This window comes from Ornithorhynchus anatinus, chromosome 10 (genome assembly GCF_004115215.2).
Source record: "Ornithorhynchus anatinus isolate Pmale09 chromosome 10, mOrnAna1.pri.v4, whole genome shotgun sequence".
Lineage (NCBI taxonomy): Eukaryota > Metazoa > Chordata > Mammalia > Monotremata > Ornithorhynchidae > Ornithorhynchus > Ornithorhynchus anatinus.
The window spans coordinates 13,838,734-13,856,387 of NC_041737.1; the positions used below are offsets into that span (position 1 = coordinate 13,838,734).

General features: G+C 56.7%; 1 protein-coding gene and 1 long non-coding RNA gene across 2 annotated transcripts; one reads left to right on the forward strand and one right to left on the reverse strand.

Moving 5' to 3' along the window:
- Positions 1–329: 329 nt before the first annotated feature.
- ZIC5 (Zic family member 5) lies at positions 330–9,685 on the reverse strand. The gene is made up of 3 exons (XM_029073728.2): positions 9,471–9,685; positions 8,459–9,285; positions 330–3,802 (listed from the first exon to the last, which is right to left on the reverse strand). Exons 1-3 carry the CDS (start codon positions 9,683–9,685, stop codon positions 3,360–3,362), a joined length of 1,485 nt encoding a protein of 494 aa, XP_028929561.1. The 3' UTR covers positions 330–3,359.
- A 2,335-nt stretch (positions 9,686–12,020) lies between these two features.
- On the forward strand, positions 12,021–17,230 carry LOC103169695. Its single transcript, XR_485799.3, has 3 exons — positions 12,021–12,449; positions 15,838–15,940; positions 16,773–17,230. It is a non-coding gene; the product is annotated as an uncharacterized LOC103169695 (long non-coding RNA).
- The last annotated feature ends 424 nt before the right edge of the window (positions 17,231–17,654 follow it).

Consider the following 17,654-nt stretch of genomic DNA (forward strand, 5'->3'; position numbering starts at 1 on the left):
TTGACTTTAAACGCACCGTATCCTTTTGGTGAAACTCGACTGGCATTTCGATTCCTCGTTTTTAAGGACTGTGGCATTTCACAAAACATTCTGACCAACTGCTGTTAAACTACAAATAAATCTTCAATCTTGTTAGTGTGGATAAAAAGATACATTAATTTCAACCAGTGTATCATTTTGATGCTAGCAAAATCCAATTCTGAAACTAATATTCATGAGATATGAAGTGACGTATGCTCATCCGACTCCCCAGATCAATGACAAAAACTATGTACTCTTCCTTTTTTTTCCCCCCGAGTTATTTATTATAGGAATAATTTGAAGGCAACTTTTATTTCATTCAGAGTACCGTTTATTCAATATCTCGGCTAGTCGAAGTCCAGTTTTACACCTCTCTTCCTCCTCTTTTTTTCTCCCTTCCTCTCTCTTTGGCTAAAAAAATTAGATTTTAAAGAGATGTAAATTCAATTTTCAGCATTCCACGTATTATAGCTGCTAGAGGAATTAATTTTTGCTGTGGATATTCTGAAAAACAAGGTTAACATGAAATACACATATGCACACACATACACTTTCATACATATATTTGTGTCTGTGTGTGTATATATATACATATATGCAGTCTGCATGTTTAACCCGCAAACATGTAAAGACAAAATGTGTGCAATCAAAATAGTTCCGTGTTACACATACTGAACAATTTTTAATCTGGAGAGTAAGAATAAATGGAGGTTAAGAAACGTTTTGGACTTTTCTGTTGGAAATAAAGACATCAAGGAGGGAAAAGTTCCAAATCTTTTCTGGGTGTTTAATTTTGGCACCTAGCAGCCACCCACCCACCTTCCTCTATTCTGTGGAGGTGAGAGCTATTGATAGGCATATGAATAAGCAACTATGGAAAACATAGGCAATAAATAAGAATTTTTATTATTATTATTATTATTGACCTTTAAGACAGAGTCACTGTTGCTTTCTCTCTTTTGGACATACAAATCTTATGGGTTTTATTTTGGAGGATCATGGATTGAGAAATCTAGGGGAAATGAGTATTAATGTGTTGCAAAGTATATAAAATAACATCTGTTTCAAATAAATAAACCTGATGTAATAACTTATAGTGCAAACTACTGTTGAAAAAATTGAATAAATAAAATAGTTCAACATAAATTAGAAATGGTTTTGTTCTAAATCATTTGATACATAAATTAGCCTCAAAAAGCCCATAACTTACTCTTGGGGTTTCTGTTTTGGCTGGGGTTTGGAGTTTTTTTCTTGGTTTGGGGTTTTGTTTGTTGTTGTTGTTGTTGTTGTTCTTTTGTTTTGTTTGGGGGGGAGGGGGAGGGCTTTGAGAGGGAATGGTGTGCAAATCAAATTAATTTCAAAAATGTATAATGATTTCGTATTCAAGTTTTTCTGGTTAAAAAGTTTTTTTTCTTTAAAAAAGGTCTGTATCTTTATATTCACCGTAACAATCTGAAGACAACATTTAAGGGTTTCCAAAGTGACAGCACCATGAACTCTACTCATAATAGAATCTTTCTCTAAACTAAATATAAATCTCATAACCAACACACTGGAGAGGAGACATGCAGGAAGAGTCTCGGTTTCACATTACATTATTCATTCAAGTAAGCTTAAAAATATATTTTTTTTCTTTTTCCTTTCTCTCTTTTTTTTTGTTACAAACCACAGAATTATTAAAGACAATATTTCACCAAAATTAATAATATAATTCTTTGGTGTGCTTTGTACTCTTCCAGGGGGAAATAAACGGATGATGCCAGAAAATAAATTAAATTCAACTGTACAAAATAATAGTGTTCACATACAAGTTATTAACAATGACAAGACTACAACAGCCACTCACAGCACACAAAACAAATTTCTACAAGCCCTGGGGAGGGGTGTCTTCAGGGTCTCTGAGGATAAATTAGTGCTCTTTAGTATATTTGTATGATGTTTTTGACTGGCTTACATTCTGCGTGTGAGACGACCACAGATACATTGACTAAGAGGTACCATCCTCGATCCTTGACCTGTTTTCTTTCCCGAGCTTGACAGTTCCGGAAAAGGTCTGACACTCGTCGGTGTCTGGCTGTAACTCTAACCCTTTTAAATTTTTTAATGCTTATGACCATTCTCCCCATCTCACACACTGTATACGGCTGTCACTTTCAAATGGGATGGAGCCTCGATGCTCAGTGCTCAGGTGGAAAAAATGCATACAACGTGGTTTCAGTTATTGGAAAAATAAAGCATTTTTAAAAGGTTGGTACACAAAAGTATAAAAAGTATACAACACACACTAGCATCACAACTCCTCAGGCCCCACTCTAATTAATCATGGCAGACCAGGAACTTCGGACCTAACAACCCATCACGATGCAAGTGGTTTGGATACAGCAAAGAGGCAGCATCTGAGCTTTCAGGGTTGTTGATTTTTTTTTTTTTAAGGGTTTTGCAAAAGGGAAAAGAAAGCACTTGAATTTCTTGGTAGTTTATAAATCACAGTATCACAGTTGTCTAATAACAGCAGCTTGCTTTCTCTCTGAACTGTCTGCAGGCTCCCAACAGTACAAAATTTGGAGAACGATCAAGAATGCTGCATCTTTAAAAAAAAAACCATACTGTATTCAATTAGGAGAACAAGAAAACAATCCTTGTATAAAAAAATACCGTGTTGTGGTGAGACCAAGGACTCAAGAGTAAAAATCAAAGTTTACAAAATATCAGAATGGAAAGAGATAAAGATTTTACAAATATTTTGGGCGCACATCCAGTCCGAGAACCGTTGGCAAGGCAGCAGGGGAGTTTACAATCAAGAGGCCGTTGCAGAAAATAGGCCTAAGCAGGCTGTAAACCAGCCTATCGAATGGTATCAAAAATATTCAGGAGGCACTCCAAGAAACGCAGGCAGCCCGCTCGGCTCTGTCTCTTCCTTACTCAACACTCTTCCTCTCCCTTATGAGAAATATTGCATTGGCAGTGACGATGAATTTCTCTGTCCATCATTTTCCCTTGGCATCTTCACACCTACCCCTTGCTCCTCAAAACATACAATTTAGTTCACCGAGATAGTCCAGCTTCGTTTGTTTGGCTTGATTTGATTTGATTTTTTTGCTTTTTTTGTTTTGTTGTTTTTTTGGGGGGGGGGGTGTTGTATTTTATTTTTTTAAAGTTTCAAAAATGTCAGTTAAATTAAGCGCAAAAAACACCATAGGGTTTCATATTGAATAAATAGGGTCAGTTCAACCCGACGGCATGTCTGGGCCATAAGCTTGGTTCAAGCTCCGCACCATTACAATTCAGAAGATGGTCCCAGGGCTTCCGTCCTGAAAGCTCTGTCGAATGATCGGTTTCTAATGTATAGTTCTCGCGTCATCGCAGGTCCCATAAATCTCTTCATCTTCCGACTCCGACGTGGTCCCGTTGCTGGAAGGCGTGTGGAGGTGGTTTGGGGTTCCGCTGGCTTGACAGACATACCACTCGTTGAGGTTGGTGACCGGGGGCGAGAGAGTGGCCGAGCGACTCCTGGCAGGGTCCGGGCCAGGGGACAGAGGGGATCCCAGGGGGGTCCCCGCCGAGGGATAACCGAGAGCCCCCGGAGAAGGCGGGGGAGACTTGCAGTGGATCTTCATGTGCTTTCTCAAAGAGCTGGGGTGCGTGTAGGATTTATCACAACCTCGGATCTTGCAGTAGTAGGGCTTGTCGCTGGTATGGACGTGAGAGTGTTTCTTGCGGTCGCTGCTGTTGGCAAACTTCCTGTCGCATCCATCAAACTCGCATTTGAAAGGCTTTTCCCCTGAAATGGAACACAAGGCATGGTTAGCAAAGGCCCAGAAGCAGCCCTGGACTAAGGAGAAATACTGAAGCAGAAAAGAGAACTAGCTGGTCTTCCTTCCTACCCCTCTTTCCCCCTCGGTCTCCCCTGCCCCTCCTCCACAGGCTATCATCTTCCTCAGGATAGCATGATGCGAACCTTTAAGGTGGGAAATGTGTCCTAGAATTGGAGGTGTCGAGGCAAGGCGGCAAGCAGGGGATGGACTTTTTGAGGGTAGCTGGGGCAGCGGCAGCCCTGCATAAGACCTGGGAAAAGTCCTGCCAGAAGCATGCGCATGCACACACGTGTGCACACACACAGATACACACACAAGAAAACACACACACCCTACCCCTGAACAGTCTCCACTTTCTGATAAAAAAAAATCCTCCACTTTGAAAACTAGTGTGGGAAAACGAAGAAACCCTAGTTGGATAGTTTCTAAAGGAAAGAGTAATTTTGGTCTCACACTTCACTGGTGTAAAAGGGAGGGAGGAAGAAAGGGTGAAAGGGAAAAAAGGAATTTCAGAAATCATAAGACCTGGGACATACATACCCTACTTCCCAACTGGATTTTCCCCAGCCTACCCAGATCGTGCTCAAACTCCTGGACCCCGCATTCACCCAGCTTTCCTAACAACTTGCACAATGAAAGGAATACACTGAAAGCAGCCCCAAAGGGCCCCAGTGGCTTGCTAGAACAGCATCGATGTACCTGAGCCCCAAATTTATAGCCAACCAATTTGAAGAGTTACAGGAGCCAAGGTGGTTGTGGAAATTAGACACGTCTTTTCTGTCCTGCATTTCTTGACCTGCCCAGTCAACTAGACCTTATGATCTGTGTGTACAGAATTCAGTTATTCCATGGTTCTGAAGTCAAAGTGTCTTTATGCCTCCTATTAGAATAAGGGTGAAATGCTGCACACCACTGGGTTTAAAATTGAAGGCAGGTGGTAGGTCTCAAACAACTTTTCTTTCTTTCACACCGTCAGGTCACGGGTAAATTTAGATTTATATCTCCTGGCTAGCAAAAATGGAATTTTTGCAAAAATATCGGTTATATCACACATCAGAACTGTACTGTTGCTCTCTAAGACTTGCTGAGAAATGAAAACCTAGCCGGCTGCTTCTCTGAACCCAGTCTTCTCTGGCTCTATGGCATCAGAACCCGCCAGGAGCCAGACCCTTTCTGGAATGCTGGAATTTCAGTCCCAATTTCGTCCTTTTGCTTTTGAGTTTTAGAGGCTTTTGTTTCTTGTCATTACCCCGTTACCTAGTGATAACTGCTCGAATGCCTCGGCGCCCAAAAGCTGTCTGAGAGTAAGTATTCAGATCTGCTGGAAGGGATTTTTTTTTTTTTTTTGCCTGCTTCCCTTCCCCGCTTCCATCCCCTGAGAAATGTATTAGTTAAGAAAATGGGGCTCGGGCTATTCCAGACAACATGTCCTGGCCTCCTCCCCCCACCCTCGTCCTCCTTCCCTTCCTCCCTCCCAGCTCAGGGGCCAGAAAGTTGACCCGAAAGCCCAAGCTGGGCCGGATTTCGCTTCGACCCTATGGGTTTGCCCGAAAGGCTGGTTGACCGAGCTTCCTGGGACTTGTCCCCGGGGCTGTGGGCAGGCGGTGCCTGGCAGAGAGGACGCTGGGCAGGCCAGAGCCGGGCCTAGGCGAAGAGGAGGAGGAAGAGGAAGGAAGAAGGAGTGAGAGCAAGTGGCAGGCCCCTCCAAGGCGGCCGGTCACCAGGCAGCTTCACCGAATGGAGTGGCCGGTGTGGTCCACGGGGACACGGTGGGAGATTGCCCGGCCCGGTTGCGCGTCGAAACCGTTCGCAGGTCGGGTGTCCGTGCCCAACCTTGCCAGCTAAGAGGTTCCCCCAAGTCCCCCCTACCCGGCCCCCTGCCCCCTACTTGGCCGGGGCAGAAGCCAGTTGTGATGGAGCATCGGAGCCGGCCCCAAGGGGAAGGGGACAGGATATGCGGGAAACTGCAAGAGTCCGGGGGGCACCGAGGGGGCCTCTGCCAGGCCACACAAAGCCCCCAGCCCAGCTCTCCGGAGAGAGGATAAAGGCCAGGCACTGCCTGAATTGGAAACCACTGGTGGATTGCATTGTATGTTCGCATTCAGGTTCCCAGTTGGAACGGCGACAACTGCCGCAGCTTTCCCGGCCATTCACATGGAAAGGGCTCGGGGGCCTTGCTATTTAACTGTAAATAAGCATCCCCCCACCCACCCCACCCTTCTCCGCCTCTCCAGCCCCCGACCTCCGACCTTCCCCCACCGTGGTAGGAAGGATCGATACTGCCCCCTCCCCCTCCTGGGGGACACCTGGACCCAGCCCCTCCTCCCTTTTCAGAGGACTGAGCTCCCCTCCACCCTAGGGCGGGGGAGGGGGACCAGGGGGAGGTCACAAGCTCCAGGGGGGCCGGGGATGAGTCTGTCGCTTGAGACTGCAACTGGGCCCCTTTAAGTAGGATGTTAGTGCAATCGAAAAACTCCAGCCGTTTAAGACTGTGTCTGTGCGTGAGCAATGTATGCATGGGTGAGGGGGGGTGTGTAAAATAGCGCATGGGTGCGGCGTTGTGTGTAAAATAGTGCGTGGGAAGGGGTGTAAAATAGTGCAATGCATGGGTGAGGGGGTGTGCAAAAGCATGTATGGGTTAGCGTGTGTGCGCAGAAGCATGTATGAGTGAGCGGGTGTGGGTGTGTATGTAGAAGTGCGTGCATGGGAGAGGATGTGGGTGGCTGCAAAAGTGTGTTTGGGTGCATGTGTTCCTGTGATGTGTCGGGCCTACCTGGATTTCCTTCCTTACCGCGGGACCAGAGGCCCCAGAGGCCTCGGAGACCCCGATCCTGATCCCCGATGGGTCACCGGGGGGGGGGGAATGTGCCTCCTGCAGAGGCGGGTCCGTTCCCCCCCCCCCCCCCGCCCCCCGGGCCGGGCCTCGGTCAGTCCTGCATGAAGCAGACCCCCGCATCGCCCACCGCTCGGCATGGGGGTGGCTCCTGCCCCGCGGCCCTTGCAGAGAAGCAGACCGCCCGCAAGCCCAGCCCAGGATAATTTTTTTTTTTACGAGAGCCGCGTGTTGAGTTTGGTTTTCCAAATCATGCAGGCAGATGGGATCCAGATTAGAAAAAGATGTCTGGGAAGGAAGGAGCCTCCACGGGGCCTCCCCAGGAGTCATTAACCGCGCTCGCAACACTGGAGGTGGGGGGGGCGGGGGGGGAGGCGGCTGGAAAAGCGACAGCGGCTGCGGGATGCTCCTGGGGAAATCCCGGCCGGGCCGGGATGGATGGGCCGGAAGGGATGCGCCATCCCGGGGATGGGTGTCGGGCAGACGGCTCCCCCCGGACCCCATTCCGCGGATATAATCGATAATCCTTTCAGCCACGGCCCATTGGCCTTTACATCGGGGTCGGCCCGTCCGCCTGGCTCTCAGCAGCAACGCGCGATAAATCAGGAAAGTGATTATGTAAACTCCGGATCCTTAAGTATCCTCCGAGGGGTGATTTTTTTTTTGCCTACCACTATAAATCCCAGCTCCGTTCACTCCCGTCGGTACTTCCACCTAGGAGCATTCGCCTCTTTAGGAAGGAAAGAGAAAGACGCCGCCACCACCACCACCGCAACTCGGCAACAGCTCAAGGGAATTTTGGTTTTTTAAAGCCCTCGGGTCCGACCTAATCGGGAGAGAGATTTCCCTGCGGCCCCCTGCTATTTCCTTAGGAGCTCCGAGAAGCTGGAGGCCTGGTTTTCTCCTCCGCCTCCTCCCGGTCCTCAACCTCTAGGAAAACCCTCCTTAAAAAGATCAGAAACCAATTTGGGGGAGGTCGGTGAGTTGTTTCAAAATAGACCGGTGAGAAAACCGGGACACCGCCTGGCTTTTTCATTAAAAGCGGAGGGAGAGGGGGCATCTCCTCCCCTCCACCTCCTGAAGCGCCCGCCCCCCTACCCAGAGAGGCCTCGATTGGAGACCCGGGGATGGGAAGCTCTCCCTCCTTCTTTAAAAAAAAAAAAAACAAAACAAAACAAATAAACTGAATTGGAGGATGGGTTGGGAGGCTGGGAGTTTAGGAGAGGCCCTCCTGGCTTCCCTCTTTCCCTCTGGCCTCCTCCTTCCCCCACGCCAAGCTTCAGGAAGGAAAAGGAGAGCGGGGGGGGGGGGACAAACTGCAGACCGTCTTCGGTGCTCCAAGCTCTTCACCTCCTTTCCTGGGCTGCTGCCGGTGGTGTTACTGCTGCTGGCTGCAGTGGTGGTTGGAGAAGGAGGTGTTGGTTGGAGGTGGTGGTGGTTGGAAGAGGTGGTTGGTGGTGGTGGTGGTGATTGGTGGTGGTTGGAGGAGGAACGGATTGCCTGTTCCCGGGGTGGGGGGTGCTGGTGGCGGACTGGAGACTTTTCGCCGTGTGAAAAACACAGCGCTGGGAGTCCTGTGTGTGCTACCGAATTACTTATTCATGGCGGGGGGGTGGGGGGGCGGGGGAGAAAAAGGGGGGGGAGAAAAAAAAGAAGTCACATGTCCGGGTTATACGTATGAGGGGAGAAGCGGCAGCAGCAGGAATTTTTTAAAAAAGGACACATACACACACCGAGGAGGTGAATTGGTGGAGGAGGAGGGGGCTGCGGCCCCCACCGCGAGACCCACCTGTGTGCGTGCGCTTGTGGATCTTGAGGTTCTCGGAGCGGGCGAAGACCTTGCCGCAGCCGGGGAAGGGGCAGGGGAAGGGCTTCTCTCCGGTGTGGACGCGGATGTGGTTGATGAGCTTGTACTTGGCCTTGAAGGGCTTGCCCTGGCGCGGGCACTCCTCCCAGAAGCAGACGTGGCTGCTCTGCTCGGGCCCCCCGACGTGCTCGACGGTGACATGGCTCACCAGCTCGTGCATGGTGCTGAAAGTTTTGGAGCAGGGCTTGGCGCCTTCCTCCGGGGGGGGCGGCGGCTGCGGGGGCTGCGGGGGCTGCGGGGGCTGCTGCTGCAGCAGCGGCAGCGGCTGCAGGGGCGGCAGCGGCTGCAGCGGCGGTAGGGGCGGCAGCGGCGGCAGCGGCCGCAGGTCCGGGTCGATCCACTTGCAGATGAGCTCCTGCTTGATTGGCTGCCGCATGTAGCGCAGGAAGGCCCCGGGCGAGGGGGCGTGGGCGCGGGGGTGCGGCGGAGGGGGGCGGGCTCGGTGCCCGGCGGCCGCCAGGCCCAGGTCGAAGTCGCCGGGGCCGTAGCCGTGCAGCGCGGCGGCCCCGTAGTGCGGCTCGGCCCGGCCGTACAGCTCGGCCGCCGCCGCCGCCGCCGCCGCCAGGCCCAGCCGCATCTGCCCGTCCAGCGGGACCCCCGCCCCCGCCCCCGCCCCCGCCCCCGCCCCGTCCGGGCCCGCGTAGGTGCCGGCCGACGAGATGAACACCGTGCCCAAGGCGGCCGGTGGCGGCGGGGACCCCGGGCCCCGCTCGCCTCCCAGGCCCCCGTGCATGGCGGCGGGCTCGGTCCTCGGGGCCAAGTGGCCGCCGCCGCCGCCGCCGCCGCTCCTGCCGCCGCCGCCGCCGCCGCCGCCGGTGCAGCCCGGGCGGGCGGGGGGCGGCGGGGGGAGAGGGGGCGGGGAGCGAGGGGGAGGGGAGGGGGCAGGGCGGGAGGAGGAGGGGCGGGCGGCATCGCACCGCCCCCCAGGACCGGCCCCGGGCCGGCGCCGGGCGGCTTGGCGAAGGCGGGCCGGAGGCCCATGTGGTCGGGGCGGAGCGGCTCCCCGGGGTCCCCGGGGCGAAGGCGGCGGCGGCGGTGGCGGTGGCGAGCCCCTCGGACCCCGCGGACCCCGCGGACCCCACGGACCCCACGGGCCGGGGCCGCCGCTCCCGGCCCGGGCGCCTTCGTCTGGCTCACCGCGGCCTCCATCGGCCGTCCGCGGCCGGGACCATCCGGCCTGGCCCGGGGCGGGCGGGCGGACGGACGAGCGGACGGACGGACGGACGGACGGACGGGCGAGCGGCTCCCGGGCTGGGCGGGCCTCCCGGCTCGGCCGGCGGCGGCCCCGCTCTGTCGGCCGGCGGCGGGCAGCGCTCGCACCACATTGCCGCGGCAGCGTGGGAGCCCGGGCCGGGCCGGGCCGGGGCGCGGCCGCCATTGGCGGGCTCGGCCTGATTGGCAGCGGCCGGGGCGCCCCCATTGGCTCCCGGACCCCGACGGGGATCCGCCCCCCGCCCCCGCCCCGCCCGCCGCCGCCCCAAGCCCGCGGGAGGGGACCGGAGCGCAACTTCCCACGCGGTTTCGCCCCGCCGCCCTGTCCCGCCTCGCTCCCCGGGACCCGCCAGGGCGCCCGGCCGCCTCCTCTGCCCCCGGGCCGGCCCTGGGACCCTTTTTCGTGGGCGCGGCCACCCGGGACCGGTGGAGGAGCCGGACTCCTGAGGAGCTTCGACCCCCGCCTAAGTGGACCGAGGAGCTCCGGCCTGATACAAAAGTGCCGCCTTAGAGCCTCCTCGGAACTCCTCCGGTCCTTGGCGAAGCCAGTCGGAGGAGTTCGATGGATGGAGAAAGCTCTTTCGCCCGCAGTTTCTATTCGGGCAGCTCCGTTTCGACTAAGAGCCCGGCACTGGGCGGGGATGGTCTCCATCTGGTGCCGAATCGCACCGTTCCCAGCGCTTAATACGGTGCCCTGCACCTAGTAAGCGCTCGAGAAAGACTATCGAATGAATGGATGGGCGGGCGAGCGCCCGGTCTGGAGTGGCAGACGGCCGCCGGGGGGGGCCGAGCGGGCTGCCAACTCCTCTCTGGGGTGGGGGGGCACGTCGGTGTAGCCGGTCCCCACCCTCCAGGACCCCCCCCCCAACCAGCCAGCACCCCACGTGCAGAACTTGCTTCTCCTCCCCCCTCACGGTCCACACCCTCTTTGGGCATCGATCCGGATAGAGAGGGGGGAGTCTCCTCGGATTCGAAGGATCTAATTAGAGAAGAACCCTTCTCTAGATTAGAAATGAAGATGAGGTCCCCGGTCACACCACCCGTTTCACCCTTTCCCTTTTCTCTCTCCCCTGGCACTCGGTGGGCCTGTTCCTAAGAGGATCTCGCAGACTCGTGAAGTTGGGAGACCAACAATCGCGAGGGTTTTCGGTGGGGCCGGTTTGGGTGGAAATGGGACATGGTGGGCCTTGGCAGCGGGAAGGTGATACCTGCTTACTGTCCGAGAGTGTCTGCTCCACGGGTTTGGGCAGCCAGGCAAAAAGGGCTTTTAGCTCTAGCATTCTCCTAAAGGAAATACCGTCAAAATGAGTTGCCTTCCGTTTGCGGGATAAGGTGTTCTGTGGCAAAACTAAAGGAAATCGTTCGCGCTCAATTCGTTTGTCGAACAAGTACAGCTAGGTCGCCACATTCCCAGGGTCTTGAAACAACCAGAAGCCCTTAAAGCGCTGTGGCCACGGGATCATTTAATCTGGGGGGGGACAAGGGACGACTCGGAGCGTCTGCACTTCAAGGAGCTGTTTCCGACCAGCCGTAGAAAAGTCATTTCTCTTGAGAAACTTCTGTCTCCCCGGCTCTCCGCCCCACCCCCCGCCCCCCCCAAAGTGAAGAACGTAACCCGGATTTTTTTTCTTTACCACCGTTCTTCGCATCTTTTAATTTGGAAGTTTTTGAAAAAGTTTGAAGGGCGAGGAAGGGGGCAAATTCGTTGTCTAACGAATGCGAGTGCAGGAAGGATCGTATCTGCCCTCCCCCGGAGCAGGTGCCTTTGCAAATGATGGGTCTTTGACAGGGCGGATTGCGGAAGTCCTGCCTTTTTTTGCTGTCGTCCTCCACCCAAATCCCCGTTAGGCTTTAGGGACTCGGCATCGTGTCGGCGACCGAGGACCAGGACCCGTCGGCATTGGCTGCCGCGAGTGATTTATTCCTTATGAATCTATCCGGTTCCCTTTACCCAGCAATTCGGCAGTGAACTTCAGACCCAAGGGTCACCGCCATCATCGCTCTGTATTTCAACCCTGCACCTTCGAGGTACAGAGGTCCAAAATAAACACCTTTGCCTTTAAAACGGGCCGCTGGATGTTTTTATGGGACAATAAAATCGAGGGCGTTTTTCCTCCAAAAGGGCTTTTCTTCAAAATTCTAACTGCTGGGTTTTATCGAATTACTGAAATGTAATGGTTTAATGGGCGAGGGCGTCCGGGGAAAGCCGTTAAACGGGAGCTTGAGAATGGGGAGCGGGGCTCGGTTCTGGACACGCCTCCTTGGGCGACTTGTTAAACGCAGCGTGATGCGGATCTGCCATCGATTTAATACGTCTTCATCCAAATAGATCTCCCTGATCAATTTCTTTTTATGGGCACCGTAAAAAAAGAAAATACTTTATGGAGAAGTAATCTCCACTTCCCGCTGACTGGGAGGAAGGGCATTTAGGCGCGGGCCGTGCGGAAAGGACCAGCCGAGGGCCAAGCCGGAGCGGAAGGGGAGGACCGGCCATCCTCGTCGCCCCCGCCCTCTGGAACTGGGCCCTCCGACAGTTTCGAGCCCCGGGTTCCTTCCCGTTCGCCCCCCTTCTGGGCGTTGTCGCCGTGAGGCCCGATCTCTCCCTCCTGGAGCCCCCGAAGAGGCCCCTAAAATCCTCGGAGTCGGGAATGGACTGACGGCGGGGCGCGGGCAACGCCGCTCCGGTAATTTCCAAAGCAACGTGGGTATCAACCGCCCGTGCCCTCGCTGTCCCTCTCCCTGCCCCCCCGGGTGCCCGCGGCGTCCCCTTCTCCCCCCCCCCCGAATCTCGCCACCTTTTGGCCTTGCTCGACCATCCCAAGGGGTCCGGTCCCCCGGCCTCCGGCCCCCCCGGGGAGGGACTCATGAAAGCGCAGACTATTCGGAGGGGCCAAGAGAGAAGGAGCCAGGAGACCTATCACCTGGCCGGTCCAGCTTCTGGGCACGATGGACCCGTGGGCCCAGAGCTGGGGCAGGTGGAGGGCGGGGACTGGAGGGGGACGAGAAGAGGGAGCGGGCCCACCCCCAGGCCCTCGTCCTCGCAGAGCCCCCCCCCCGTAGCCCCCCAAACCGACCCCCCAGCCCCCAGCCCCGCCGTTGACCCCGACACCCCCCAGGACCGACCCCTAGTTAATTAATTAATGAATCAATCATGGCACTTGTTAAGCGCTTACTATGTGCCGCTCACCGTTCTGAGCGCCGAGGTGGGTAGGGATTGTCCCTCTTTATTGCTGGATTGTACTTTCCAAGCGCTTACTACAGCGCTCTGCACACAGTAAGCGTTCAATAAATGCGATTGAGTGAATGAATGAATGAAAACAAGATAATCAGGTTGTCCCACGTGGGGCTCACCGTTTTAATCCCCATTTTCCAGATGAGGTCACTGAGGTACAGAGAAGGGAAGCGGCTTGCCCCAGGTCACACAGCAGACAAGTGGCGGGGGCGGGATTAGCACCCCTGTCCTCTGACGCCCCGGCCCGTGCTCTAGCCACTCAGCCAAGGTCCATCGACCCCGCAGCCCCAGCCTTGACCTCGCAACCCCCAGCCCCGACCCCGCAACCCCAGCTGGTGCCGAAACGAACACGCTGTTCAGGGGGGTGGGTTGGACCGTCCCCTGCTGCCCAGCCCTAATGGCCTTCGGGTTTGGTTCCGACACGGGGGACCTAAAGCTCGGAATAGGTGTTCGGGACCGGGCGCGACAGTGCCGGTGCGGGGGGCAGGGGGCCGGTGCGGGACTGACGGACAGAGAGAGGCGCGCACAGTAGGGATCGGTTTTTCCCACCCCGGATTGGCTTTAGGGTCGGTCGGTCGGTCGGTCGGTCCCTCGTGGGTGGATCCGCTTCCCACATAGAAGCGAAGGGGGCCGTGGCGGGGAGGGAGGATCCGCAGGCCCCGCCCGGCGTGGGGGCCGGTCCGGGAATGGGGGAGATCCCGAGGGGGCCCGGTCTCCTTCCCAGGACTGTTCTCGCAGCTGGGAAAGCGCATCTTCGCTCAGGTGCGGCCCCTCGATTCCCCCGAGGACGGTCTCCAAATCCCCCCCAGGCAACTCCACCACAATCGCGCTTACACACCCCCACACACACTCACATGCACACTCGCACGCACAGATCACCCGCACACTCTCACACACACACAGCTCCACCGAGACAGCACCTCCCGAGCTATAAAGCCGGCGGGGCGGTCAGTCCCTGGGGCCCAGGCCCTGGTCCTCTCTCTCCAGTGCGGCCCCTGTTGCCCCCCTACCCGGGGGTGGGTGGGGAGGTGGGGTCGTCCCTGGGGGGTCGCATTAAGGGATTCTCCCGACCGCAGCGTCCCGCACACCCCCCCCCCGCCCCCTCCCCCCCAGCCCATCCCCTCCAACCGCGCCAGGAAGGTCCGGGCCTAAATCCCGAGTTTAGGATTGAAGTCTTAGTGGGAAGAGCCTGTGCCCGTTCGAGCGGGGGCGGTGGAGGCTAAGCCGGAGGATGGCTGGGTTTTCGGGGTATTGCCCGGGAATTTCGGGCAGCATCGATCTCGCCCCCCCTCCCCGACCCCGACCCCTGCCGCGGGCTCGGGGGGACCCCCAGCCCCCGACTCCTCCGGGCCCCGCCGAGGCGTGCCAGGCGCCGCCCCCGGAGCCGGGCCCCCCCGAGCCCCCGACGCTCGGGACTTAGTTTCCCCAGAAGATCCGGATGCCAGGTCGGCCAGGCTTCGGGGTCGGGGGGGTCAAGTGGCTCTCCCCGGGCTGGTCCCCGTGCAGCCCGGCTCCCCTCCCCGGCCTCTGTCCGTCCTTTCGGGGTGGTGGGGGGGGGGACCCAGCCCGGACGGCTCTCCGGGGCCTAGTCAACTGTGTCACCCCGCAGGGAGCCCGCAGGGGCTGGGTTGCGGGGCTGGGAGATCCGGTCGCCAGCCTCTGCGGCTTCGAGCCCCGGCCTGCCCTCCTCCGTCCCCCCGCACCGGCCACTGCGGGGCCCGACGGTTCCCCGGGGTGCGGGGATTCAGCAGCTGGCTCCTTTGCCCCCAACCGCCTCCAACACCAGAAACGAACCTCCCCGCTTAGGCAGGGCGGATCTTTCCAGCCCCCTCAAGTCCTGCTCCCGCAAACTCTGCGGTCCAATTGGGAGGGAGGGGGTGCGGGGAGCCTTTCAGGGAGTCCCCCTTCTTTGACTCTCCCTCGCGCTCCCGCCCCCCTTCCTAAAAAGTAACACGTCCGAAGGAGGTTCGCGGGCCCTCCTGATCTTTCTCTGTCATTACATTTCGGGGGAGACGGGGCGGCGGTGCGGGGGCTGGGCGGATCACCGACTGGGCGGCCCTCGGGCGGTCGGACACCTCGGGGATCAAGTCGGTGCGTTTCTGGGATGCGGTGCGAGCCAGTCTGGTCCCAGCGGGTGAAAGAGGCCCAGCGCGCATCCATCCACCTCCTTCCCGTTGGCCCTCGCCCCCGGCCCCAGTCGGAGAAACGCTCTGGTGTACTTTCCCAAGCGCTTAGTACAGCGCTCCGCACACAGTCGGCGCTCAGTGAATACGATTGAATGAATGAAGTGAAAAGCAGTCTCCAGGGTCTGATGATAGACGCGGCTTGTGTCCACCCACCCATACACACACGCACACACACTTCAGTCCGCCGCTTTGGTTTCTCGCCGGTCGAAACGCATCGACCAAGGCTGGGCAGGGACGCCTCTGCAGGGTCTAACGGTCGAATGCCCTGGGTGCGAGACCCCGAAAGTGGCAATCCCCCGGCCCTCCGGGCCTTTGGGGTCACCTCGAGCCGGTGAGGCACAGGGGCGACCGAAGAGGTAATGCCCGGGACTCTCCAGCCCCCGCCGCCGCTCGGCCCGGGCCAAAGAAGCAAGTTCGGAGCGCTTCGAACCATTTTCGTAAAACTTACAGAGGGAAATGTTTGGCCGAGAGGAGGATGCTGTCTGCTCTGCAGGTCCGACAGCTCTGCCGGACGGGCACCTACCCCGAGCCTGCGGACAAACTTATTTCACTTAAAACGGTTCGCGGCGCAGTTTGACTGGCCGTTCTGGTCCTTGGGAAGGATGGTTTTAAGACTCGCATTTCTGACATCTCTCTTCTCTCCTCCCTCCCTCCTCTCCCCTCTGGGCTAGGGGGGGAGAAACGAGTTTTGCGGTTTGTAGAGAAATAAAGCACTTGGCAGAGTGGACGGCTCCGTGACTTTGAACTTGGATCGGCCCCTTTGATTCCTGCGGAGTAAGTCTGAGCCCTGAAAGAAATGCGAAGAGAGAGTCCACTCTGCGTCGGACTCCCTCTGAAATGAACGAATTCCCCTTCCACCCCCTCCCTCCCCCCGCAACCTCTCGTGGGTCCTCAACGGACTTCTGGAGCCGAAGAAATCCCGGTGCGGGATGACCGGGGGTTGGTAAGAAAGGGGGGAAGGAGTGAAAAGGGAGAGAGAGGAAGGAAGGAAGGAAGGAAGGGGAAAAAAGGAAAGAAGGAAGGGGAGGAACGAAGGGAGAGAGGAAGGAAGATATTCCACTGTGATCTACTTTTACATTTATCATGTGAAACAAATATTTATTTTACGCAGATTTGGGGGCACCCAGAAATTTCCAGTTGTACTTGCCACACTTTACAGGCCAATGTGAATTTCTGTGTGTGGGTGGGTGGGTGGGTGGAAGTGGATGTGTGTTTATCCTCCCTTTCGACCTGCAGCCCTGTCAGCCCTTTTCGAAAGGGTGGTATGGTCAGTTCAGGCAGAGAGAAATCTTCCTTTGCTTCGCGGAGAGCTGGAAGCTTCGCCAGCCCCCGCCTCAGCTCAGGCTGTGTTGGGAGAACTGGGAGAAGGCTCACTTCCCTCCCGGAACAATGGACGGGAGTGGCGGCTGGGGCTGGGGGCCGGGACGGGGGTAAGGGGCGGCTAAGGGGCTGGTTTCAGAGGTCCCAGCCCGTGAGAAACCAACTGCCGTCAGAGGAGAGAATCCCCGCTTCACCGGGAAACCGAAACCGAGGAGAGCTTGCGTTGGAGTCCGAGCCAGCCTGGCTTGGTTTGATTTGATGCTGACTTCTTTTTTGATATGAGCAGGATGACAGAGCCAGGCCAAGCGAGCGAGCGGGCGGGGAAAGCGGTTGGCAGCGTGTCTGGATTTCTCCTCTGAAAGAGCAGGAAATCTCCATCTCCACCCACCCGTCGTCCATCCATCTCTATCCAACTCTCCGTCCATCCGCCACCCAGCTCTCTCCATCCGTCGGCGCGACCGTCCATCCGCCCATCTCTCTAGCCATCCGGCCGCTCGGATGCTACGTCTAGCAGATTGCAGTGTGAAGCTGCAATTTTTTGAAAAACAACAACAACAACAACAAAAAACCCTTAGCCGGTCCTCTCAGGTTGCGGACCCCTTATCCACCCTCCCCCCCCCCCCAACCCCCGGGCCTGCCCGGTGATGTGGCGGGGCAGGACTCAGTAAAACTAGAGGACAGGGCCAAGTCGGGACTAGTGGAAAATAAAAAAAAGCTGCCTATTGCCGCCTGGCCCCCAAATGATGATGATGATGATTATTTTTTTAGGTTTGGGCTCCAAGGCCGGGGTCGGGAGCGTCCTGCGGGGGCCCGGGGAGGGGGGCGCTTCTTGGGATGGCATCGAGGTGAGGGGAAGACGCCTCTAGTCCTGCTTTCGGGATTCCGGATCGAAACGGTCCAGGGCAAAATTAGGGAGGAGCCGCAGGAGCAGCCGCAGAAAAAGGAAAGGTCGGGGTCCCTTGCTCTGGGGAGCTCTCCCCGGCTCCCTTTCCTCGGCCTGATCCCTCCTCTCCCGCCTGGCTCCTTCTCCCGCCCTGCTGGGCCCCCGGCAGAAAGAGCCCCCGCTCCTTTCAGAGCTCTCCTTGGAGGTGACTGACAACCATCCCGCTCTCTCCTCTGCCCTCGCTATTCCCCATCCCGATCAGGGCCTAGTCCCGATCGGCAGGGC

Bases quoted from the DNA above. Each gene is read 5' to 3' on its own strand.
- ZIC5 (XM_029073728.2), bottom strand. From the start codon at position 9,685: ATGGAGGCCGCGGTGAGCCAGACGAAGGCGCCCGGGCCGGGAGCGGCG. The intron at 9,286-9,470 runs GCCGGTCCTGGG...CTTGGCCCCGAG, and splicing joins CCGCCCGGCGCCGGCCCGGG to GACCGAGCCCGCCGCCATGC. The intron at 3,803-8,458 runs GTGGGTCTCGCG...GTTCCATTTCAG, and splicing joins CCACAAGCGCACGCACACAG to GGGAAAAGCCTTTCAAATGC.